At 49.9% G+C, this 22,095-nt stretch overlaps 1 protein-coding gene across 2 annotated transcripts in view; it reads left to right on the top strand.

The window, feature by feature from the left end:
• The window catches only part of STK40 (serine/threonine kinase 40), a 47,997-nt gene that overhangs the window by 6,094 nt on the left and 19,808 nt on the right, over positions 1-22,095 (top strand). The window contains exons 2-4 of one of the 2 annotated variants that reach the window (XM_050799501.1): positions 12,457-12,606; positions 19,129-19,248; positions 21,902-21,987. In XM_050799501.1, coding sequence (XP_050655458.1) covers positions 19,137-19,248; positions 21,902-21,987 — 198 coding nt within the window. In that variant the 5' untranslated portion in view covers positions 12,457-12,606; positions 19,129-19,136. The remainder of the gene's footprint in view (positions 1-12,456; positions 12,607-19,128; positions 19,249-21,901; positions 21,988-22,095) is intronic. The other variant, XM_050799491.1, reaches the window with a different exon arrangement.

The raw sequence follows: 22,095 nt of genomic DNA, 5'->3' as shown, positions 1-22,095 counted from the left end.
GACTATCTTTATTATTATTATTTTTAAGTAATTTCTAGGCCTCCTTTTAATAAATTGGGGCAGCCTTATTTTTCCCCCAGCAAGTGAATCTATTCTTTTGGGATGAGGTCCTACTGCCTGAGGGGAACGCAGGTGTTCCCTCTCCCTAAAGAGGCTACAACCCAGGCCGGCCACGGTGGCTCACACCTGTAATCCCAGCACTTTGGGAAGCCAAGGCGGGCAGATCACAAGGTCAGGAGATTGAGACCATCCTGGCTAACACGGTGAAACCCTGTCTCTACTAAAAATACAAAAAATTAGCCGAGTGTGGTGGCAGGCGTCCATAGTCCCAGCTACTCCGGAGGCTGAGGCAGGAGAATGGCATGAACCCGGGAGGTGAAGCTTGCAGTGAGCCAAGATCGCGCCACTGCACTCCAGCCTGGGTGACAGAGCAAGACTCCATCTCAAAAAAAAAAAAAAAAAGAGGCCACAACCCACCAATCGTGTTCATTCTGTCCTGGCCATGACAGTCAGTCTTGGGTGTGAGTTCAGGCTCCCCAAAACTTAGCAGTCTACAGGCCTGATGGTTTCAAAGGAACTCTAGTTGTTGGAAAGCAGCAAAGGTAGAAGAACTGAGAAGGGGTCTTGGCATGCAGAATAAAGCTGTCCCCTCTAAATATGTTTACACACTGACACTGACTTGGCAAAAGACATAGAGGATCTTCAGCCTTTAGGAAGTCTGGATGCAAGGGTCCAGAAGGCAGAGAGAGTGGACTGGTCATTGTAGTGGGAATTGGCAAGAACAGGACTGATGTGCTTGTCATTTCTCTCTGGGGCAGAGCTGATGTGAGGTGTGTTGAGGGGACAACAGTGCCTCTAGGGAGAAGCTCAGTTCAGCGCCTTGGGGACCTTGGACCTGGTGTAGCCCAGCATTCCATGGGGCTTTTGGAATCCCGTTGCTGGCATCTGCCAACTCTGGGGAGCAAGAGTCCTGCTACTTTTTGCAATAAGTATGGCGCTCTCAGCGTTACTGAGTTTGGGGTAAGTTTCATAGTGTGTGTTCTTTTCTGACTCCTGGAGTGGGCCCTTCTGAAAAAACAGGAAGGAAACCAGCAGAAAAACAAGGAGGCCCGGCCAGGTGCAGTGGCTCACGCCTGTAATCTCAACACTTTGGGAGGCTGAGGCAGGCAGATCACGAGGTCAGGAGATCAAGACCATCCTGGCCAACATGGTGAAACCCCATCTCTACTAAAATACAAAAAATTAGCTGGGCGTGGTGGTGTGTGGCTGTGGACCCAGCCACTCAGGAGGCTGAGGCAGGAGAATTGCTTGAACCCAGGAGGCGGAGGTTGCAGTGAGCCAAGATCACGCCACTGCACTCCAGCCTGCTGACAGAGCAAGATTCCGTCTCAAAAAAAAAAAAAAAAAAAGGAGCCCCACCACCTCGCAGGTCCTTTGCAATACTGCAATACATTATTGAATCGAAGGAGGTAAGGGTTGTCTCTTATTTTACAGAGAACACCCAGGCTCAGAGAGGGGGTAAACAGCCTGTCCGCTATTACACAGCCAGTAAGGGCAGAGCTGGGATTTCCAGCTCAATTTGTGTGACTCTAGAGCCCATGTCCCCTTCCTCCATCCTGGCCGGGCTCTGGCCCCGGGGAGTCCAGCCTACATAGAATCTTGGACTCATAGAGCCAGCCCCAAAGTTGAACCAGTCCGTTTTTTGCCTGAAGAATGGAAACTGCCACTGCCTTGAGACAAGTCCCTCCCCGACCTGCCCTATGGGTAGTGGGCAAGGAGACTTACAACCATGTCACCCAGCAGTTAAGGGCCTAGGCTCAAATCAGATGTGGCTTCAGATATTGAAGTGAGTGACCTTGAACAAGACACTTCCTGTCTCCAACCCCAGCTTCCTCCTCTGTAAAATGGGCATAACGATTCTTGCACTTAAGGTAGTCATGAGACACAAGGCTTTATGGCCTGTAGCACGTTCAGCCTAGTGCATGACAGGCAGACAGGACCCAGGGGCCAGCTCTAGCAAGGCCCAGGTGAGTTCTTGGCAGTGAGCCTGTGAGTGTCCCAAAAGAGGCGTCCTGAGCCAGCTTTCAGCCCTTATGGATGCCAGGTCGCAAGCAGAAAGTTCCTTACAGGCATGTTTGCAGGCTATCTGGAGAGCTGCAGGGGTGTTCGTTTTGTCCTTCTGCCTCTCACTCTTTTGCTGCACCATTGCATTGGCACACAAGCTCACACATCCAGGGCACTTAATGCTTACACCTCTTCCCAGGCCATACTCTCTCAAGTCTGCCTTCTCTGAGGCCCAGCCTTGCCTGATTCCACTACTACTATTTTTTTTTTTTTTTTTTTTTTTGAGACGGAGTCTCACTGTGTTGCCTAGGCTGGAGTGCAATGGCATAGTCTTGGCTCACTGCAACCTCCGCCTCCCAGGTTCAAACCATTCTCCTGCCTCAGCCTCCCGAGTAGCTGGGACTACAGGCGCGCGCCACCACACCCGGCTAATTTTTCTATTTTTAGTAAAGACGGGGCTTCAGGATGTTGGCCAGGCTGGTCTTGAACTCCTGACCTCATGATCTGCCACCTCGGCCTCCCAAAGTGCTGGGATTACAGGCGTGAGCCACCACACCTGGCTCCACTACTACTCTTAATAATTCTAGTGGGTTCAGAAAATCTTTAGATTTTAAAAAATTATTGTTGTTTTAGTAGTTTATGGTACAATAGTTAAACAATACGGGAGAATATATAATAAAGCTCTCCCTCCCCTCTTTGGGCCCTTAGTTCTATTGACTGGAGGTGTCCACTTAAATTTCTTCTAGGCTGAGCGCGGTGGCTCATGCCTGTAATCCCAGCATTTGGGAGGCCGAGGCTAGTGGATCATGAGGTCAGGAGTTCAAGACGAGCCTGGCCAAGATAGTGAAACCCTGTCTCTACTAAAAATACAAAAATTAGCTGGGTGTGGTGGCGAGCATCTATAATCCCAGCTACTCGAGAGTCTGAGGCAGAGAATTGAACCAGGGAGATGACGGTTTGCAGTGAGATTGTACCATTGCACTCCGTCTAAAAAAAAAAATTTCTTCTAGAAGTTTCCTATGCATATTCAAAGGTGTGTATAATCTTTTTTAACCTAAGTAGGATTATGTTATACATATATTCCTGCAGTGTGCTTATTTTGGTAACATCTTTACGGGCAGGCGTGGAGCTAGTTGGAAAGGCTGTATAGTATTCCATTGTCTAGATGAACATAATTGACCAGTCCTCTCTGGATGGCCATTTAGATAGTTTCCTGCCTTGGGGGCATGTGTGTGTGTGTTGATTTTTATGGTTTTGTTTTTTGCTGCTACACGTGTCTCTATAGGGACCCTTGTTGAGCACATTATCTTTGTGAACTTGTGTGAGTATATCTGCAGGATCCATCCCCAGAACTGGCATTGCTGGGCCCAAGACAGGTACATTTTCTTTTTCTTTGTTGGCTGTGGTTTCGCACCTGTTTTCTGCATACCTTCTGGGCTTGTGCAGAGCCTGGGAGGCCTGAGGTGGACCAGACCCTTCTTGAGACCTACATATAAGCAGACACATAATGAACACGCCCTCAATGCATGGACATAGTCTTGCAGTGGTGGCTCCTGGCCCTCGTGATGTACCGCGTCCAGCTCTTGGTGATTCAGAGCAGGTGAGGCCAACAGAGGGGCACTCTGAAGGGACCGCCTGCTGTTGGCCTTTCTAATCATAGCAGGCAGCCTGTTGTCCCTCTGAGCAGCCATAGCCCTCAGCATTCAGTCAGACTTCAGAAAGTGAACTTTATTGTTCACTGTCAAAGTTGTGAATTTTTTTTTTTTTTAAGACGGAGTATTGTTCTTGTTGCCCAGGCTGGAGTGCAATGGCACGATCTCGGCGCACTGCAACCTCCGCCTCCCAGGTTCAAATGATTCTCCTGCCTCAGCCTCCCTACTCGCTGGAATTATAGGCACCCGCCACCACGCCCAGCTAATTTTTGTTATTTTCAGTAGAGACAGGGTTTTGTCATGTTGGCCGGACTGGTCTCAAACTCCTGACCTCAGGTGATCCACCTGCCTTAGCCTCCCAAAGTGCTGGAATTACAGGCGTGAGCCACCGCGCTCGGCCTAAAGTTGTGAAATTTAATTTAATTTTTAACAGAGGCAGTTAAGGAAAGGCAATTTGCTGGCCCCAGTCCAAATTGCCTTTCTCACAGGATAATTGTGGTGATTTTTGCTGTTGAAAACAGTATGAAGAGAATCGCAGGCACCTAGGCCTGGCCTGGCTGGGCTTTCCTGTCTGTCACTCTGGAAATCTGGGATAGAAGGAAGGAAATGTAACATTTCTTTTTTCTTTTTTTTTTTTGAGACAGAGTCTCACTCTTGTCACCCAGGCTGGAGTGCAGTGGCATGATCTCGGCTCACTGCAGCCTCTACCTCATGGGTTCAAGTGATTCTCAAGTGATTCTCCTGCCTCAGCCTCCTGAGTAGCTGGGATTACAGGCATCCACCACCACACCCAGCTGATTTTTGTATTTTTAGTAGAAATGGGGTTTCACTGTGTTGGCCAGGCTGGTCTCAAACTCCTGACCTCAGGTGATCAACCTGCCTCGGCCTCCCAAAGTGTTGGGATCACAGACGTGAGCCATCGCACCCGGCCAGGAAACGTAACCTTTCTAAGTTAAGCATCTCGTGCCTCCTATGTGCTGGGCTGTGGCAATCCTGAAGGGAACCGTTTTTGGGAGTAGCGCTGTCCCCGTCCTCTAGATGAGAAGACTGCAGAGCAGAGAAGCATGTGTCCAGGTCACACAGTGAACAGAATGGTGGCTTTTAGACTCAACCACTGGTTGTTTGCTGCTTTCTCCTTGCCTGATTTGGGCTATTGTGGGTGGTAAGAACTTGAACTCCACATGGGACCCCATGGCAGGCCTTATTCCAGGGCTGAGTCACTGCACAAAGCAATAACTGATAGTTGGAGCTGAGGGGCCTCTTAGTCATATGCCCATGCCAGGATCTCCCTTGTTGCAATCTCCTCTTCTAGTCCAAGTGAGCCAGAGCAGGCCAGTATGACAGGGAAGACCTGCCAGTGACTCAGTCTGCCTTCACTGCGCATGGCAGAAGGCACCCTGCGGAGCCAAGGGGCCACCGCAAACATCCCCTAAGCCAGTGTGCTTGGCTGCTTTCCCAGGCTACTTCTCGGGATGGAGATGCCAGGCCAATACGGCCCAGAGAAAGAGCTTGTAAGTCTGTCCCTTCCTCCTCCGACACCCACACACGGTGACGGATTATTTGTTGTCACATCAGCTGCTTCCGGAGGCCCTTGGGAGGGGAGAGCCAGTGGCAGGTCTGGCAGTGCTGCCCCGGATTCTGCTCTGGTGGCTCTCATCATGACTGCTGGTGAAGCCCTTTGCTCCCAGGAGCAGCCGGCCTGGTTCAGGTCCATGGGGACGGGTCTCTAACTCCATTTATCTTTCCCCCAGGAGAGCCTGCAGAGAAAGCTTCTCTGTGTGCACAGCCCTGAGACTTTTCTTCCAGAATTTCTCTGGGATGCATCCCCTTGGCCAGGGGCCTTTAGCTTCTAGACTTCCTTTGCAGCCTCCAAAGGAGGTCACAGAAAAGCCCAGTGGGGACTTCCTCGGGGCAATGGGATGAGGAGGGATCTCACTGATTACGCAGTCTCCTTATATGGGGCTAACTCATGAACCTTGCCTCCTGGAGGAGACTAGAGCTAGGTCACCAAGCTGCAGACCCTGGACTTTCAGGCCCTGCCTGGCCGCCAGGCCTGCTGTGCTCTGCACATTGGACTCCTGCTGAGGAAAGGCAGCGGTGGCAGAGGATGTGCTGGGGGAGCAGGCTGGGCGCAGGGCCCTCTTGCTGACCGCCCCTCCCACTTCCCACTGGGCTGAGTCACTTCCTCTCTGGCTGCAGCAGGTACTCTCCCACAGGCTGGGAGCAGAGCAGGCCTCAGCGGGTGGGGTCACCCCATACAAAGAGAGCTCTGGTTAGAAGCAGCCAGTTCACTTATAACCCCCAAGGCAATAAAGTGCAGCATTTGGAGATGTGATATTGTGCATTAGATGATGGTATTATGTATTCTTGACAAATTGGAGCTATACATGTCCTGCGTTTTAAAAATGAACAAAACCATCGCTCTCTTTTGGAACAGTGAAGATGACAGCACATGCATGAATCTTTGTCATCAGGGAGTCCTGGCTGAAATCGAGGGATTACTAATCCTCCTCTCTATCCGCCTCCCCAGCCTGTCAGCATCTGTCCTGAGCACAAAGCAAATGGCTTCCAGTGGGTTCCTAAGGAGATTGTTCACAGCCACCAAGCTCCCAGGGAGAGGGTGCGTGCCTCCTTCGGGGCTGGCTGTCATTCAGACTCAGCGGAAAAGCCCTCACCAGAGCCTCGACCTGGGCCACAGTCTTTAGGCTTTGCTTTTTCAATAACGGAAGGGGAGAATCCACATCAGAAAGTGGTGCCAGTTAAAGAGAGAATCTGGGAAACACTGGGAATGGTTTCTGGCAAGCGGTGCCCATCAAATGATAATGAAAAAAAGACATACCTGCAGAGACTTGCCACAGGGAAGCGTCCTCAGCACGGAGCAGGGAGCACCTACCCTTCACCCAGCAAAGACCTGGTGATACCGCCAGCTACAGCATCATTCAGCTGTCCTGTGAAGGGGGGCGTACTACCATTTATGTTTTACAGATGAGGAAACTGAGGCCCCAAAAGGGTAGGCGACTAGTGTAGAGTCACAAGAGAAGTGAGTGTCAGAAGTTGAAATTTGAGCCCAGACCTCCATGACCCCCAAATCCATCTTGTTATCCCAATTGGCATTTGCGTCACTGGTCCATGGCTTGAAACCCTTGGTTCTCTGAGCTATGAATTCCTCTGGGTTTCCTGGACTGCCTTTGTGGATGGAGAGCAGGTCTGTAGGTGTCCCTGGTAGAAGCATCTAAACGTGAGTATTAAGTGCACCGGGGTGGTGCCCAGAGTGCTTGTGTCAGGGAAGGGTGGGGGATGCTGCCTCTTGGCTCATGGAGGGATATCTCAGTAACCCAGCCTCTGACTCAGCCCTTTTCTCCAGAGAGGCCCCACTCAGCAGCCCCTGAAATGCTTCCTTCCGAGGGAAGCATGGCTTATCTCCCTCCCTGCTCACTGCAGCTTTCTGGCTTGACGGCACCTTGGTTGCAGGAGAATGATTGTTTAGAAGTAAGTCTAGAGAGTACTGTCCTCTCTATGTTTGGCATGCCTGGAACTATGCAGACATTGGGTGGAGAAGGAACAATTGAGGAATCAGTGTAGTCAGGGAAAAAGAATATGGGATACAGCATTGAAAAAGCTGTTTTTATATCCCAACTCTTCCAACAGCTAGCCAGGTGACTTCAGGCAGGTCTCAGAGTTCTGAGTGTCAACTTCTTTTTTCTTTTCTTTTTTTTTTTTTTTTTTGAGACAAGGTCTCACTCTGTCCCCCAGGCTAGAGTGGTACTGTCATGGCTCGCTGCAGCCTTGAACTCCTGAGCTCAACAATCCTCCAAACTAAGCGACCTAAAACTCCCAAGTAGCCGGGACTACGAGCTGTGCTCGGCCTTGAACTCCTGGGCTCAAGTGATTCTCCCACCTCAGCCTCCCAGAATGCTGGGGTAACAGGCATGAGCCACCACGCCCGAGCTCAATTTCTTTTTCTAGAAAATGTTGTGTTTTGTGTGTGTGTTGTGGGGACATGATCAGTTATCATTATGTACCAGCCCTCCACATCCATGGGTTCTGCATCTGTGGGTTCAACCAACTGCAGATCGAAAATGTTCAGGAACAAAAATGGATGGTTGTGTCTGGACTAAACATGTACAGACATTTTCTTTCTTTCTTTCTTTCTATTTTTTGAGGTGGAGTCTTGCTCTGTCACCCAGGCTGGAGTGCAGTGGCACAATCTCGAGTCACTGCAACCTTGGCCTCCAGGTTCCAGCAATTCTCCTGCCTCAGCCTCCCAAATAGCTGGGATTACAGGCAAACAGTGCCACGCCCGGCTAATTTTTTTTGTATTTTTAGTAGAGATGGGGTTTCACCATGTTGGCCAGGCTGGTCTCGAACTCCTGACCTCAGGTGATTTGCCCGCCTTGGCCTCCTAAAGTGCTGGGATTACAGGTTTTTTTTTTCTTTTTTTTTTTGAGACGGAGTCTCGCTCTGTTGCCCAGGCTGGAGTGCAGTGGCCGGATCTCAGCTCACTGCAAGCTCCGCCTCCCGGATTTACACCATTCTCCTGCCTCAGCCTCCCAAGTAGCTGGGACTACAGGCGCCCGCCACCTCGCCCGGCTAGTTTTTTGTTTTTTTTAGTAGAGATGGGGTTTCACCGTGTTAGCCAGGATGGTCTCGATCTCCTGACCTCGTGATCCACCCATCTCGGCCTCCCAAAGTGCTGGGATTACAGGGATTACAGGTTTGAGCCACCGCACCCAGTCCTTTTTTTTTGGTGACAGGGTCTTGCTCTGTCACCTAGGCCAGAGTACAATGGCATGATCACATGATCTGTGATTACACAGGCATGACCCATGGCACCCAGCCAGACTGTTTTTTTCTTGTCATTATTTCTTTTTTTTTTGTTTTTTTAGATGGAATCTCGCTCTGTTGCCCAGGCTGGAGTGCAGTGGTGTGATCTCAACTCACTGCAAGCTCCGCCTCCCAGGTTCACGCCATTCTCCTGCCTCAGCCTCCCGTGTAGCTGGGACTATAGGCGCCCGCCACCATGCCTGGCTAATTTTTTGTATTTTTAGTAGAAATGGGATTTCACCGTGTTAGCCAGGATGGTCTCAATCTCCTGACCTCATGATCCACCTGCCTTGGTCTCCCAAAGTGCTGGGATTACAGGCGTAAGCCACCACACCTGGCCCTTCTTGTCATTATTTCTTAATACAGTATAATAACTACACAGCATTTCCATTGCATTAAGTATTATAAATCTAGAGATTATTTAAAGTATATGGGCCTGGGCGTGGTGGCTCTCGCCTGTAATCCCAGCATTTTGGGAGGCCGAGGTGGACAGATCACTTGAGGTCCAGGAGTTTGAGACCAGCCTGGTCAATATGGTGAAACCCCATCTCTACTAAAAATACAAAAATTAACTGGGCATGGTGGCATGCACCTGTAATCCCTGCTACTCAGGAGCCTGGGGCATGAGAATCACTTGAACTGAGGAAGCGGAGGTTGCAGTGAGCCAACATCGTGCCACTGCACTCCAGCCTGGGTGACAGAGCGAGACTCCATCAAAAAAAAAAAAAAAGTGTAGCATGGGAGTATATGCACAGGTTATATGCAAATACAACGTTATATTAGGGACTTAAGCATCCTTGGATTTTGGTATCTGTCAGAGGTCCTGGAACCAATCCCCCATGGATACTGAGGGCTGATTATATTCGCAAGTGCTTTGTAAACTATAAAACCATGTGTAAAAATTAGTTATGTTGGTTAATCTGAGAGTGTGAGCTGCCCTTGCAGGTTCTAAGTCTGAAATTCACCACCCAGAGAGGCGCACAGTAATCTACAAGAGACCTGGCAGCCACCTAGTGTGGACAGGTGGTCTGTAGAGCATGGGTGGTGACCTCAGTTGGATCACACATTCAGATTTCACATCACTCACCTCGAGTGTCATCATTTCACCCCAGGTGTAGTCAGATAAATGCATAGTTAGGCCAGAAGTTCTCTTCAGAGAAGCGAAAGTGGTTGAAATTTTTCTGACCAACAGAAGGACCTTCACACCACAAACCTGGAGGGGCATGGAGGACCTGTCACCAGTGTGAAGGGACAGGCCAGGCTGTCACTCACACACTCCCCACATCTTGTCACAGGAAAGCAGATCGTTTGGCTGGATTTGGGGGATTCTCCCACACAGGGCCTGGTCCATCCCTTCATCAGTGAGGGCTTCTGCACAGCTGCAGGCATGTTGTGAATAGGTTTGATTCTTCAGTAGGGGTTGCTCTCCAGCAGCAAATGCTGTCTAAGCGTAACCCCTGGTGACCAGCCAGCTTAGACCCCATTCTGCCTCATGCGTTTCTGACGTGGGACTTTTCCCGGACAGACTATCGAGTGCAGCCCCAGTTACCTACAGCTGCGGCACCCTGTCTCCAGCTGTGAGTTGGCAGATACTGGCTAGTATGACCATCTGTACTTTCTTCAGCATCCCACTCCAGCCACTGACCTCTCCTTGGACATAGTTTTCCTGTGAATCACACTTTGTACCTCTTTATTCAACTGCTTCTGTCTCCTGCCCCAACAGGGACCATGGTGCCTTATAGATGCCCAGCAAACAGCCCCACACTGTGTTCTCTTCCAGCTTTGCCCGGGCAGTGGGCTGGGTGCAGGGAGGCAGTGGTGGATGGGAGTTGCTCCCTCAGGGGAGCCCACAGCCTGAGATGGGGGAGTCAGACAGATACACCAATGTGCAGCACAGTGGGAGGGGATGGAGGTGTGCTCAGGTGCTCTGGGGGTTGGAGGAGAAGCAGCCAGCTTTGGCAGGAGGCCTTCTGTGAAGACTTTGTGCAGCAGGTGACATTTCAGTGAGGACCGAGGGACAAGGATGTGCCAATCAGGGAGAGCGGGGCGGGGCAGGGGTGTTCATGGCATACTCGGGATTGTGTCATTTGGTGTGGCTGGATTTAGGGTGCATGTAAGGGCAGTGAGGCTGGAGAGGTAGTCTAGGTCTGGTTAGGCTCACTGAGGAATTGGGGTTCTTCCTGAAGAGCATGGAGCCTTTGGAGGACCTCCACAGTGGGCAGAGAGACAGCAGCCTCCTGCGATCTGATTGCCCAGCCCCACTCACACAGGTGGCTGAGGTGGGCTCTTCCCATGGAGTTCATCCTTCCTGATCAGCCTGCAGAGAGCAGGGCCCCACCATCCTGTACTTGGTGCAGAGAAACCCTGTAAAGATGCACTGCAGAAAGACACCACCAGGTGGCAGGCCCGGAGATTGCATGGAGGCCCTCCCCCCACCCACCATTTCCTTCATATAGCACAGTATTGAAGAGAGGGGGCCGTACAAGACTGAATTCCTGTTCATGCCAGGCTGGCTCTGCCCAACATATATGAGACTGCACGTTCTGCCACTGTTGGCTGTGTACCCACAAGCCACAGGTCCCTCTGAACCTGTGAATCAGGTCTTGGGAGCTATTTGAGCAGGTTGGACTTTCTCCTCTGCCTCCGGGGACCTGAGAGTAAGTTACAGGCTTCATGACCATTCACCCCGAAACACCTGAGTATGTATCACCTAAGAACAAGGACATTCTGGCCGGGCGCGGTGGCTCACGCCTGTAATCCCAGCACTTTGGGAGGCCGAGACGGGCGGATCACAAGGTCAGGAGATCGAGACCATCCTGGCTAACACGGTGAAACCCCATCTCTACTAAAAAATACAAAAAACTAGCCGGGCGTGGTGGCGGGTGCCTGTAGTCCCAGCTACTCGGGAGGCTGAGGCAGGAGAATGGCGTGAACCCGAGAGGAGGAGTTTGCAGTGAGCTGAGATCCAGCCACTGCACTCCAGCCTGGGTGACAGAGCAAGACTCCGTCTCAAAAAAAAAAAAAAAAAAGAACAAGGACATTCTCCCGTAGAACCACAATGCAATTTGCAAGTTCCGGAAATTTAGCTGATACAATACTATTATCTAGTAAACAGTGTATATTCAGATTTTACCAGTTGCCCAGTCATGTCCTTTATACCTTTTTTCTCCAGGATCACCCATTGTATTTCTTTGTTGTATGTCTTTAGTCTCCTTTAATCTAGAATCATTCTTCAGCTTTTCTTTAACTATCTGACATGGATGTTTTTGAAACATACAGGCCTATTGTGAATGTCCTTCAGTTTGGGTTTGTTTCATGATTAGATTCAAATTATACATTTTTGGGAAAAAAAAAAAAACAGCATGAGTAGATTGGGGGCGGTGGCTCACGTCTGTAATCCGAGCACTTTGGGAGGCCAAGGTGGGAGGATCACTTTAGTCCAGGAGTTCGAGACCAGCCTATGCAACATAGCAAGACCTCCTCTCTACAAAAAATTTAAAAAATTAGCCAGGTATGGTGACGTGTGCCTGTAGTCTCAGCTACCCAGGAGGCTGAGGTGAGAGAATCACTTGGGCCTGGGAGGTGGAAGCTGCACTCCGGTCTGGGTGACAGAGCAAGACCCTGTCTTTGAAAAAAAAAAAAAATAGCATGAGTAGGACATGTTGATTAAGGGCATCATGTCAGGAGGCATGTGATGCCAGTTTGTTCTGTTATTGGTGATAGTGACTTTGACCACTTGATTAAGATTGCAGCTTGCCTTTTAAAAAACGTAGGTATATTTACACACAGTGATTTCACGTCTTTTAACTGTACTGTTCAATTGTTTTGACCAATGCACACACTCAGAAGCTATGTCCTTCGGCAGTAAAAGTTTTACAGCGCAATATATGTGCTCTGCCCTCCTCCTGCAATCCAGCTCCAGGAGATCTTAAGCTGGAGGCACCAGGTCTGAATTCCAGACTCCTCTCCACCACCCACACTTCACCTCCAACTGGAGCATGACCACAGACCCCTTCAGGGAGGCTGGCGGCCTCTTCATCCTGGACAGTCCCTTACTGTGTGCCAAGTAGGTAATTGCCAACATGTGTGCGCTCCTATGTGGCCGCCTGTGGGGATGCTTCTCTGTGTGTCGGGGGGGACCCTCCATGCCTTGGCCAGGCTTCAGCTGCTTTGTAGTCGGGTAGACGTGAGGACAGACTGAGCTGGGGAGATCGGTGGCGACGTTTCATCCACTCAGTGCCATCTTTGTTTGTATCCCACATCCCTTTGGAGATTGGTGTGTCCACCAGGTTGAACCATGGGGTAGAGCTACCCCTGCCAGCTCTCCTGGACCTGGTCACACTATACCACTGGACTCTGGGCATCTTCAGCCTTGGAACCTTTATGTAGTTCTGATGGCCTGACTTTCACTGCCTTGCTGGGAGACCTGGGCTCACATAGCCCAGTAGCTTTAGGGTGAGATGACTTTAGCCCCAAATTGACAGAGTAAGATCAGGTACCCCCTACTCAGGCCATGCGGTGGGAGCTGTCCCACAGGTGAGGCACTCTCACCCTGAGGCCCATGCTTGCTCCCCAGGCTTGGCAAAGCAATAGAACCCCTTGCTTTCAGAATCGGGCACAGCTACAGCCTGCGGACAGTGGGGTGCCAGCTGGGCTCTCTTGCTCTATCCTGGCCTCCTCCCCTCACGCTCATTGTTGCCTCACTGAGCTTCTTGTTGAGTTCAGGTTCTAAGGGGACTGGTGCTGACTTGTGAGGATAGAATGTAGAAGAGTTGGCCAGGCATGGTGGCTCATGTCTGTAATCCCAGCACTTTGGGAGGCCAAGGCAGGCAGATTACCTAAGGTCAGGAGTTCGAGACCAGCCTGGCCAACATGCTGAAACCCTGTCTCTACTAAAAATAAAAAATAAATTAGCTGGGTGTGGTGGTAGGTGCCTGTAATCCCAGGTACTTGGGAGGCTGAAGCAGAAGAATCACTTGAGCCCGGGAGGCAGAGGTTGCAGTGAGCAGAGATGGCACCATTGCACTCCAGCCTGGGCGACAGAGCAAGACTCTGTCTCAAAAAAGAAAAAAAAGAAGAATGTAGAAGAGTTAACAGATCCAAAGCTCCAGAGACTGCTAAGCAAGGACGGTTGAGTTCCTGGGACACTGAGTAGTGGGCCCTGCACCCCAGCCTGTGAACCAGGTGTCTGGGGGGACCTGGGCTCCCAGTCTTCCTGAGACCAGAGTAGCCGGGGCATCATCATCACAGATCTCACCGTGAAGCCAGGGTCCCTCTGAGCAGGCCCCCTAGAAGAGTGTTTGTGGACTACTTGCAGGCGTGTCTCTGGAGGGACGCACAGCTGTATGATTGGAGGATGGGGCAGGGAAAGGAGGGTCTGTCCCTAGGAGCTGTGTCTTTGCTCACCCTACTAGTAAGCCTGCAGCAGCTTCCGGTTTTCTGGGCCTGCCTCTTCATGATGCTTCCTTTGCTTCAGTCAACTGTGGGTAGCATGAAGGGGTGGCAGGAAGGGAGGCAGCCTTGCTCCCTCTTCCCCCGCGAGCGTCTTTTTCGTCTCCCTGCCCGTCTGCTGCCATCCTTCTGTCAGCCTGTGTCTTGGAGCAGTTCCCGTGCCGTTTGCTTGAGTCGAATCCTGATGGGGGGAGGGATGGGTCAGGCTGAGCCCACTCATTGTCTGTGCTGCAGCTGCTCCCTACAAACTGTTGTCTAGACCATGCCTGTGCGTAGGCGCGTAGGCAGCGTCTACACAGATGTGACACGCCTCCATGATGCTCTCCAGAGACCTGGGAAAGAAAGAGGAGGCTTACTGTTCCCAGGAAGACAGGGAACAGGGTCAGAAGGGTGGTGATGCCAACTTACTACTGGAGGCAGTGGGGAGCGCAGGACAGGCCCAGGGCCACTGACCCTGCCAATGACTGTCACCAACTGGAGGGAGGGTATCCATTCACTCATGGAGTATCTGCTAGGCCGGGCAGTGGGCTGCAGTGGTTTTATATATATGTTTATTCATTTGTTTTTCCTTGTGAAATTTTTAGTTGTGGTGGAATTTTTCTGGTGGAGGGGGGCAGACATTAAGCATATAAACACAAATAACTACATAATTACAAAATTTGGAAAGTACTATGGAGGAAAATTACAGACCACCGTGAGTGAGACTAACTGGGACCCACTGGTCATGAGGCTATCAAGGAAGACTTCTCTGAGGAAGTGATACTTACATTGAGAAGGATGCGTGGGAGTTAGCCAAGCAAAGAGCAGGAACAGCGCCAGACACATTACTGCCCAGCTTTTAAAGATGTCTCTAGAAGCAGTGTTACCCTTCTCTGCTTTTATATGAACGACATTGCATCTGCTTCCAGCATGAGCCTCTTTGGCAGAAGGCCCAGCCAAGCCTAACTGTGGCTTCTGCTCCATCTGGGGACTGTTGGGGCTCAGTGAGTTACACAATCCTAGTTATTCTCAAAATTAAGTCATGGCTGTGCTCCCCAGTGGCACAGCTCTGAAAACAAATTGGGATGATGGGAGGTGAGCCTGGTAGATTAGACCTGCAGTGCATTGGATCATCCCTCCTACTTTCCGGTTCACCACATAGAGTCAGTCTCCTAGAGTTTAGAATAAGGGCCAAAACAGGCCGGGCACAGTGCTCACACCTGTAATCCCAACACTTTGGGAGGCGGAGGTGGGTGTATTACCTGAGGTTGGGAGTTGGAGACCAGCCCGACCAACATGGAGAAACCCCGTCTCTACTAAAAATACAAAATTAGCCGGGTGTGGTGGCACATGCCTGTAATCCTAGCTACTTGGGAGGCTGAGGCAGGAGAATCGCTTGAACCTGGGAGGCGGAGGTTGTGGTGAGCCAAGATCACGCCATTGCACTCTGGCCTGGGCAACAAGAGCAAGACTCCGTCTCAAAAAAAAAAAAAAAAAAAAAGGGCCAAAACAATAGCATGTGAGGATTCCGCCTTATTGGTGAAGACACACCTGTTCTTAGAGTAGGAGACGGCTTCCAGGAGTATCAGCAAAAACAAACTAAAGGAAAAGACTGAAATATTTAACTACATAAAAAATCAACCTTATTTTTTATTTTAATTTAAAAAAATTTTTAAATGTTATACTAATTTTATTGAGACGGGTCTTGCAACATTGCCCAGGCTGGTCTCGAACTCCTGGGCTCAAGCAATCCTCCCACCTCGGCCTCCCAAAGTGCTGGGATTACAGACATGAGCCACTGCACCCAGCCCTTAACCTTTTCTCTTTTTTTTAATTAAAAAAAAAGGTTAAAGATGAAAAAGCTATATATTAGTTACATCCTTACGTAGAAAGAGCTTCTAAAAATCAGTAACACTAATACACACATAGCAGTAAAAAATAGAAAAAGAATATAAAGGAAATTCATAAAAGAAATAATAAACACAGCCAGTAAGCATATGAAACAAATTCAATCTCAGAAATAATGAAAGAATTACGGATTTTAAAATGCTATGCTTTTTGTTGCCCACCAAATGGGCTATTTATAAGAGTAAGGAAATAACTGAGTCCTGGTACAAGTTCTGGAACTCACTCTCCCACACTGCTGATGGGACTGTAAATTGGCAGAGCCATCCTGGAAGCCTGGCAACATATGTCAAATACCGTTAAAAACATGCCCCCCTTGTATTAGCCTAATGGGGATTTTTTAAAAATGTGCCCCACTTGACTCTGCAGTTCTGCTTCTTGGAATTTATCCAGAGGGAGACAGATAAGTATGACAAGATGTATACTTGGTTTCTTTTTTTTGAAATGGAGTCTTGCTCTGTTTTCCAAGCTGGAGTACAGTGGCGCAATCTCAGCTCACTGCAAGCTCTGCCTCCCGGGTTCATGCTATTCTCCTGCCTCAGCCTCACGAGTACCTGGGACTACAGGCACATGCCACCACACCCGGCAAATTTTTTGTATTTTTGGCAGAGACGGGGTTTCACCGTGTTAACCAGGTTGGTCTTGATCTCCTAACCTCATGATCTGCCCTTGGCCTCCCAAAGTGCTGGGATTACAGGCATGAGCCACTGCGCCCGGCCAACAAGATGTATACTTGTATGTGCGTGACTATTCTTTTTTTTTTTTTTTTTTTGAAACGGAGTCTCACTCTATCGCCCAGGCTGGAGTGCAGTGGTGTGATCTGGGCCCACTGCAAGCTCCGCCTCCCAGATTCACACCGTTCTCCTGCCTCAGCCTCCCGAGTAGCTGGGACTACAGGTGCCTGCCACCACACTCAGCTAATTTTTTTTTTGGATTTTTGTAGAGACAGGGTTTCACCGTGTTAGCCAGGATGGTCTTGATCTCCTGACCTTGTGATCCGCCCGCCTCGGCCTCCCAAAGTGCCAGGATTACAGGTGCGAGCCACCGCGCCTGGCTAATTCTTTTTAAGTGGAAAGAACCTAGATGTCCATAAATAGGGAATGGTCAGAGAAATCACTGTATATTGTACCAAGGAGCCTGTGTAGCTGTCTCAAGTGATGTTGCAAAAGAATATTGTGATGCAGGGATGTTAATGGGTTTTTTTTTGTTTTTTACAGCTTTATTGAGATGTATTTCACATACTATGAAATTTATCCTTAATGGTTTTTGTTTGTTTGTTTTGAGATGGAGTCTTGCTGTGTCCCCTAGGCTGGAGTGCAATGGCGCCATCTCAGCTCATGCAACCTCTGCCTCCCTGGTTCCAGCGATTCTCCTGCCTCAGACTCCCGAGACAGGCGCCCACCACCATGCCCAGCTAATTTTTTTTTTTTGAGACAGAGTCTCGCTCTGTTGCCCAGGCTGGAGTGCAGTGGCGTGATCTCAGCTCACTGCAACCTCCACCTCCCGGGTTCAAGCGATTCTCATGCCTCAGCCACCAAGTAGCTGGGATTACAGGTGTGCACCACCAGGACCAGCTAATTTCTGTATTTTTAGTAGAGACGGGGTTTCACCATGTTGGCCAGGCTGGCCTTGAACCCCTGACTTCAAGTGATCCACCCACCTTGGCCTCCCTAAGTGCTGGGATTACAAGCATGGAGTCACTGCGCCTGGCCTCCCTTAATGTATTTTAGGTGGGAAAAAAGGAAACTTATAAAGTAGCATCACAGTGTGGTCCACGTGTTTGTGATGATAAAACTTTCTGTAAGTACACACACAGTCACACACAGGAAAAACATGCTTCAATGTCAACACAGCAGTTACATCTGGGAGGTGAGGTCATGGGTACCCTATTTTCTTATTTTTGCGTATGTATATTTTCTAACGTTTCTACAGAGAACATCAGTTACTTTTATATGAAGAAAAAGACAGGAACAGGCTGGGATTCTGTGTTTTTGAGTCCATTATGGAAGGGTAAAGGCTACACTCCTAAGGTGGATGTCAGGCCTCTATCCTAGGCCACCTCTCACCACTCCCTGCCTCACGTTGGATGTTCAGCAGCACAAACTACCTGGATTTGGTTGCTTGCGTGCCATTTCTTACCTGGGCATGTTTGCTCACTGAGGCCCTCCTACCACAAATGTCCTGGCCCACTCCTGTATCCTTAGGGAAGTTTTTCTGGAGCCCCCCGCCCACGCTGGGCATCCTGTGACCCCTGACCTTCCCCACGTGGAACTCGTCTGTACACATCTGTTTCCTTGTCCCCCTCGGACGCTGCTTTGCCAAGGTGTTTGACTTTGGAGAGCTGGAAGAAACAACTCTTCTTTTGTGTTTTCATCTGTTTTTTGTTTTTTTTTTAATCTGTGTCCAGAGGTGTCTTTTAGTCTCTGCCCCAATGTCCGCCTTTCATTTTTACACAGGAGGATCTCGGGATTATCAAGCAAATCAGAGTGCTCAGTGATCTTCAGTAGTGTTCTCTAACTGACTCTTAAATACACAATGAATTGTCTTTTCCTGAAAAGTAATTCAGGAAAAGTTTGAGTTTATGAGGGAAGAGAAAGTAAACCCTGCCACTGACAGCTTTGGGGAGTTCTTTCATCTGAGAGGACCAGAGAGTCAAGGAAAGATGGGAAGAGGGGTTCTCAGGGCCGTAGTCATCAAACTCCATGGGCATAAGAAGCCCCCAGGCCTCATGTGTAATAAACATCCCATTCCTGGGGCCTACTGTCCAGATACGGGCCAGGAATGGGCACCTCGGGTCATTAGGCTGTAGGTATTTGGAGGGCACATCTCACTTTGGGAATAGTTGCTCAGGGTTGGTGTTCAGCTGGATGGGACTGGCTCTCCTCTGTGTCTCTGTGGTGGTCTCTTGGGGCTCTGTTTGGCATTAGCATCTGCACAAAGCACAGTTTTCTCCTCTCTGAATTTAACTGGACACTTGGTGCTGGTGTGTTGGCTCCCCACCTCTGTACCCTGTATATGCTACCTTAAAGGATGTCCACCTTTAGCATCTAATCAATCCAAGTAAAGGAGCTGTGGTTCTTTGTCAGTGGGAGCCTTGGATGCTCCTCTGGGAGCGGGAGGAGGTGGCGGCTGCAGCGGAACAGCAGCAGCGGCAACTGTGTGACGCATCCCAAGTCAAAGACCTGCAGGCTGGGTTAGCATAAGGAAACTCGCTGACTTACTCAGTGAGAAGGGGTCTTTCTCTCTTGTCTAGAGCTGAGAATGAAGCGGAGAGCATCAGACAGAGGAGCTGGGGAAACGTCGGCCAGGGCCAAGGCTCTAGGAAGTGGGATTTCTGGAAATAATGCAAAGAGAGCTGGACCATTCATCCTTGGTAAGCCTCTGACCTTTGGGAAAAATGGGTGGGCTGGGAGGCAGGGGCAGGGTACATTGGCTCACATGATCTGACCTACAGACATCAGAGTGGGGTGGCCCACCCTCAGCAGTGTGTGGTCCTGCCCTGCCCCAGGCCTGGTCCCTAGACTCACTACTTGAAGTGGAGTATATTTATATCAGTGGAAGACCCAAGCCTTAGGTCACTCTATACTAGGGGCTGTCAGTGTTTTAGCCACACCAGCCTTACATCAGTCTTAGCTAATAGCTAGGCTCCGTGTCTTCCCCCAGAGAATCCTACGTGTGCCCCTAGAATGTTGATGTGCCCACAGGAAGCACACCCATTAGAAGTCATTAGCTGCATTAGAACCCAAGCTCTGGCCAGGTGGCAAGAGCTCACTATGTAATCCCAGCACTTTGGGAGGCTGAGGTGAGAGGATAACTTGTGGCCAAGAGTTCAAGACTCTGCAAGTTTGGGCTTGGGCAACATAGTGAGATCTCGTCTCTACAAGAAAAATATAAAAATTAATTGGGCATGGTGGCACATGCCTGTAGTTCTAGCTACTTGGGAGGCTGAGGCAGGAGGATTACTTGAGCCCAGGAGTTTGAGGTTACAGTGAGCCGTGATCACACCACTGCATTCCAGCCTAGGAAACAGTGTGAGACTCTGTCTCTAAAAAATAAAATAAAATGAAAACCCAAGATCATCCGAGGCACTGCTTTATGCCATTCTTGGATGGCATAATTTCACAAAGCATTTTGTATAGCCCCCCAAATTTCTTTAAATTGGCACAGAAATCCTGGCACAGGTGTTGGCAGTTGGCCAGAGGAGCAGCAGAGCATTTCTGCATGATGCATAAGGACCAGCAGTCCAAATTGCTTATAGTCAGAGTTGTGGCCAGAGACTGGGAGTGAGTTTTACTTTGGGAGAGCAGTTTGGACTTACAGGCACAGGATAGTTCCAGCTCCCGTCATTCAGTACATACTTAATGGTGCGTACCTGCTACCAGTACCTGCCAGGCCTGTGCTGTTTGCCAGGCATGCAGCAGTGAATAAGACAGACAAGTTCCTTCCCTCACAGAGAAACAAACAACTCACCAGTCATCACCGGTGGTGCAAGTGCCTTGAAGAAGTTCCACGATGATGTGAGATGAGAAGGGCCTGTGGGTAGGGCAGGCAAGAAAGGCCTGTCTATGTGGAAGCTCCATGTGAGCTGACACCTGAGGAGGACGAGCAGCATCTGTGAGAAGAACATTGCAGGCAGAAGAAACAGCACTGCAGAGGCCCAGCAGCAGGAAAGGGCTTACCACGTTGGGAACTAGGAACCCAACATTAGGAGCTGGAGTATGGCATGGGACAGGGAATCCTCGCTTAGAAAGGTGGGAAGGAACCGAATCATGCAAGGCCTTGGAGGCCAAAGAGTTTGGGTGGTATGTTAAGAGCAGTGGGTCTATGAACATGTCACTGGTAAAAAGGAAAACAAAGAGCAGCAGACTTTGTTAAGAGTTTTTCACGCAGCAGTGGCACTGTGACATCAGATTTCCACTCTGAAAGCTCAGGCAAGGCGCTGTCAAGGGACAATAAGCACTGTGCATCTCCAGAAGTACAGAAGGTCCCCAAAGCTGGCACTTGAACAGGGGCCAGATGGCTGTATCAGAATCACCAGGGAACCTGTTGCAGCTATAGTTTCCTGGATCGTCACCCTGCAGTTGCTCTTCAGAGGATCCAGGATCTCTTGGGTTTGTTGGTTTTTTGAGACAGGGCTTTGTTCTGTTGCCCTGACTGGAGTGCAGTGGCACAAACATAGTTCACTGCAGCCTCAACCTCCTGGGCTCAAGCGATCCTCCTACCTCAGCCTTCCAAGTAGCTGGGTCTACAGGTATGCTCCACTGTGCTCAGCCAATATTTTATTTTTTGTTGAGAAGTCTCACTATGTTGCCCAGGCTGGTCTCGAACTCCTGGGCTCAAGCAGTCCTCCCACCTCAGCCTCCCAAAGTGTTGAGATTACAGGTGTGAGCCACCGCACCCAACCTGGATCTCTTGTTTTTTTTTCTTTTTTTTTTTGAGACGAATTCTCGCTCTGTCGCCCAGGCTGGAGTGCAGTGGCGCGATCTCCGCTCACTGCAAGCTCCGCCACCTCCTGGGTTCACGCCATTCTCCTGCCTCAGCCTCCCAAGAAGCTGGAACTACAGGCGCCCGCCACCACGCCCGGCTAATTTATTGTGTTTTTAGTAGAGACGGGGTTTCACCGTGTTCGCCAGGATGGTCTCGATCTCCTGACTTCGTGATCCACCCGCCTCAGCTTCCCAAAGTGCTGGGATTACAGGCTTGAGCCACTGCACCTGGCTGGATCTCTTGTTTTTCATAGATGCTCCCAGAGACTCCAGCATGCACCCAGGGTTGAAAACCTCTCTTTGGGAAATGTGCCTGCAAACGCTGGATGTGCTCCAGGCAGAGCACACATACCCCTCTATTTTTGGAGGGGAGACCTTGAAAACTCTACCAGGAGACCTTGGAGGGGGGGGATCAGTTCAGTGCACGTGAGGTATGGTGCCCTCCTGAATAGAAGGTCTAGTAAGAAAGACCACATGGTGACCTGGCATTGTGACAGCCAGGGCTTCTGAAAAGGAGACCAGCAGCTCTCTGTGCCGTAGGTCCTCGTCTGGGCAACTCACCAGTGCCAAGCATTGTGCAGTGTTTGGCAAGGAAAGATGGCACGGATGACTTCTATCAGCTGAAGGTAAGTGAGACATGAGGGTGAGGGTGCCTCAGAACCAGGGCCTGTCATGCCAACCCACTCCTCCCTCCTCCACCTTCACACCTGCGTCATTGTGAACAAGAGTAGTGC

The sequence above is a fragment of the Macaca thibetana genome, chromosome 1 (genome assembly GCF_024542745.1).
Source record: "Macaca thibetana thibetana isolate TM-01 chromosome 1, ASM2454274v1, whole genome shotgun sequence".
Lineage (NCBI taxonomy): Eukaryota > Metazoa > Chordata > Mammalia > Primates > Cercopithecidae > Macaca > Macaca thibetana.
This window is presented reverse-complemented; position numbering and strand designations above follow the sequence as displayed.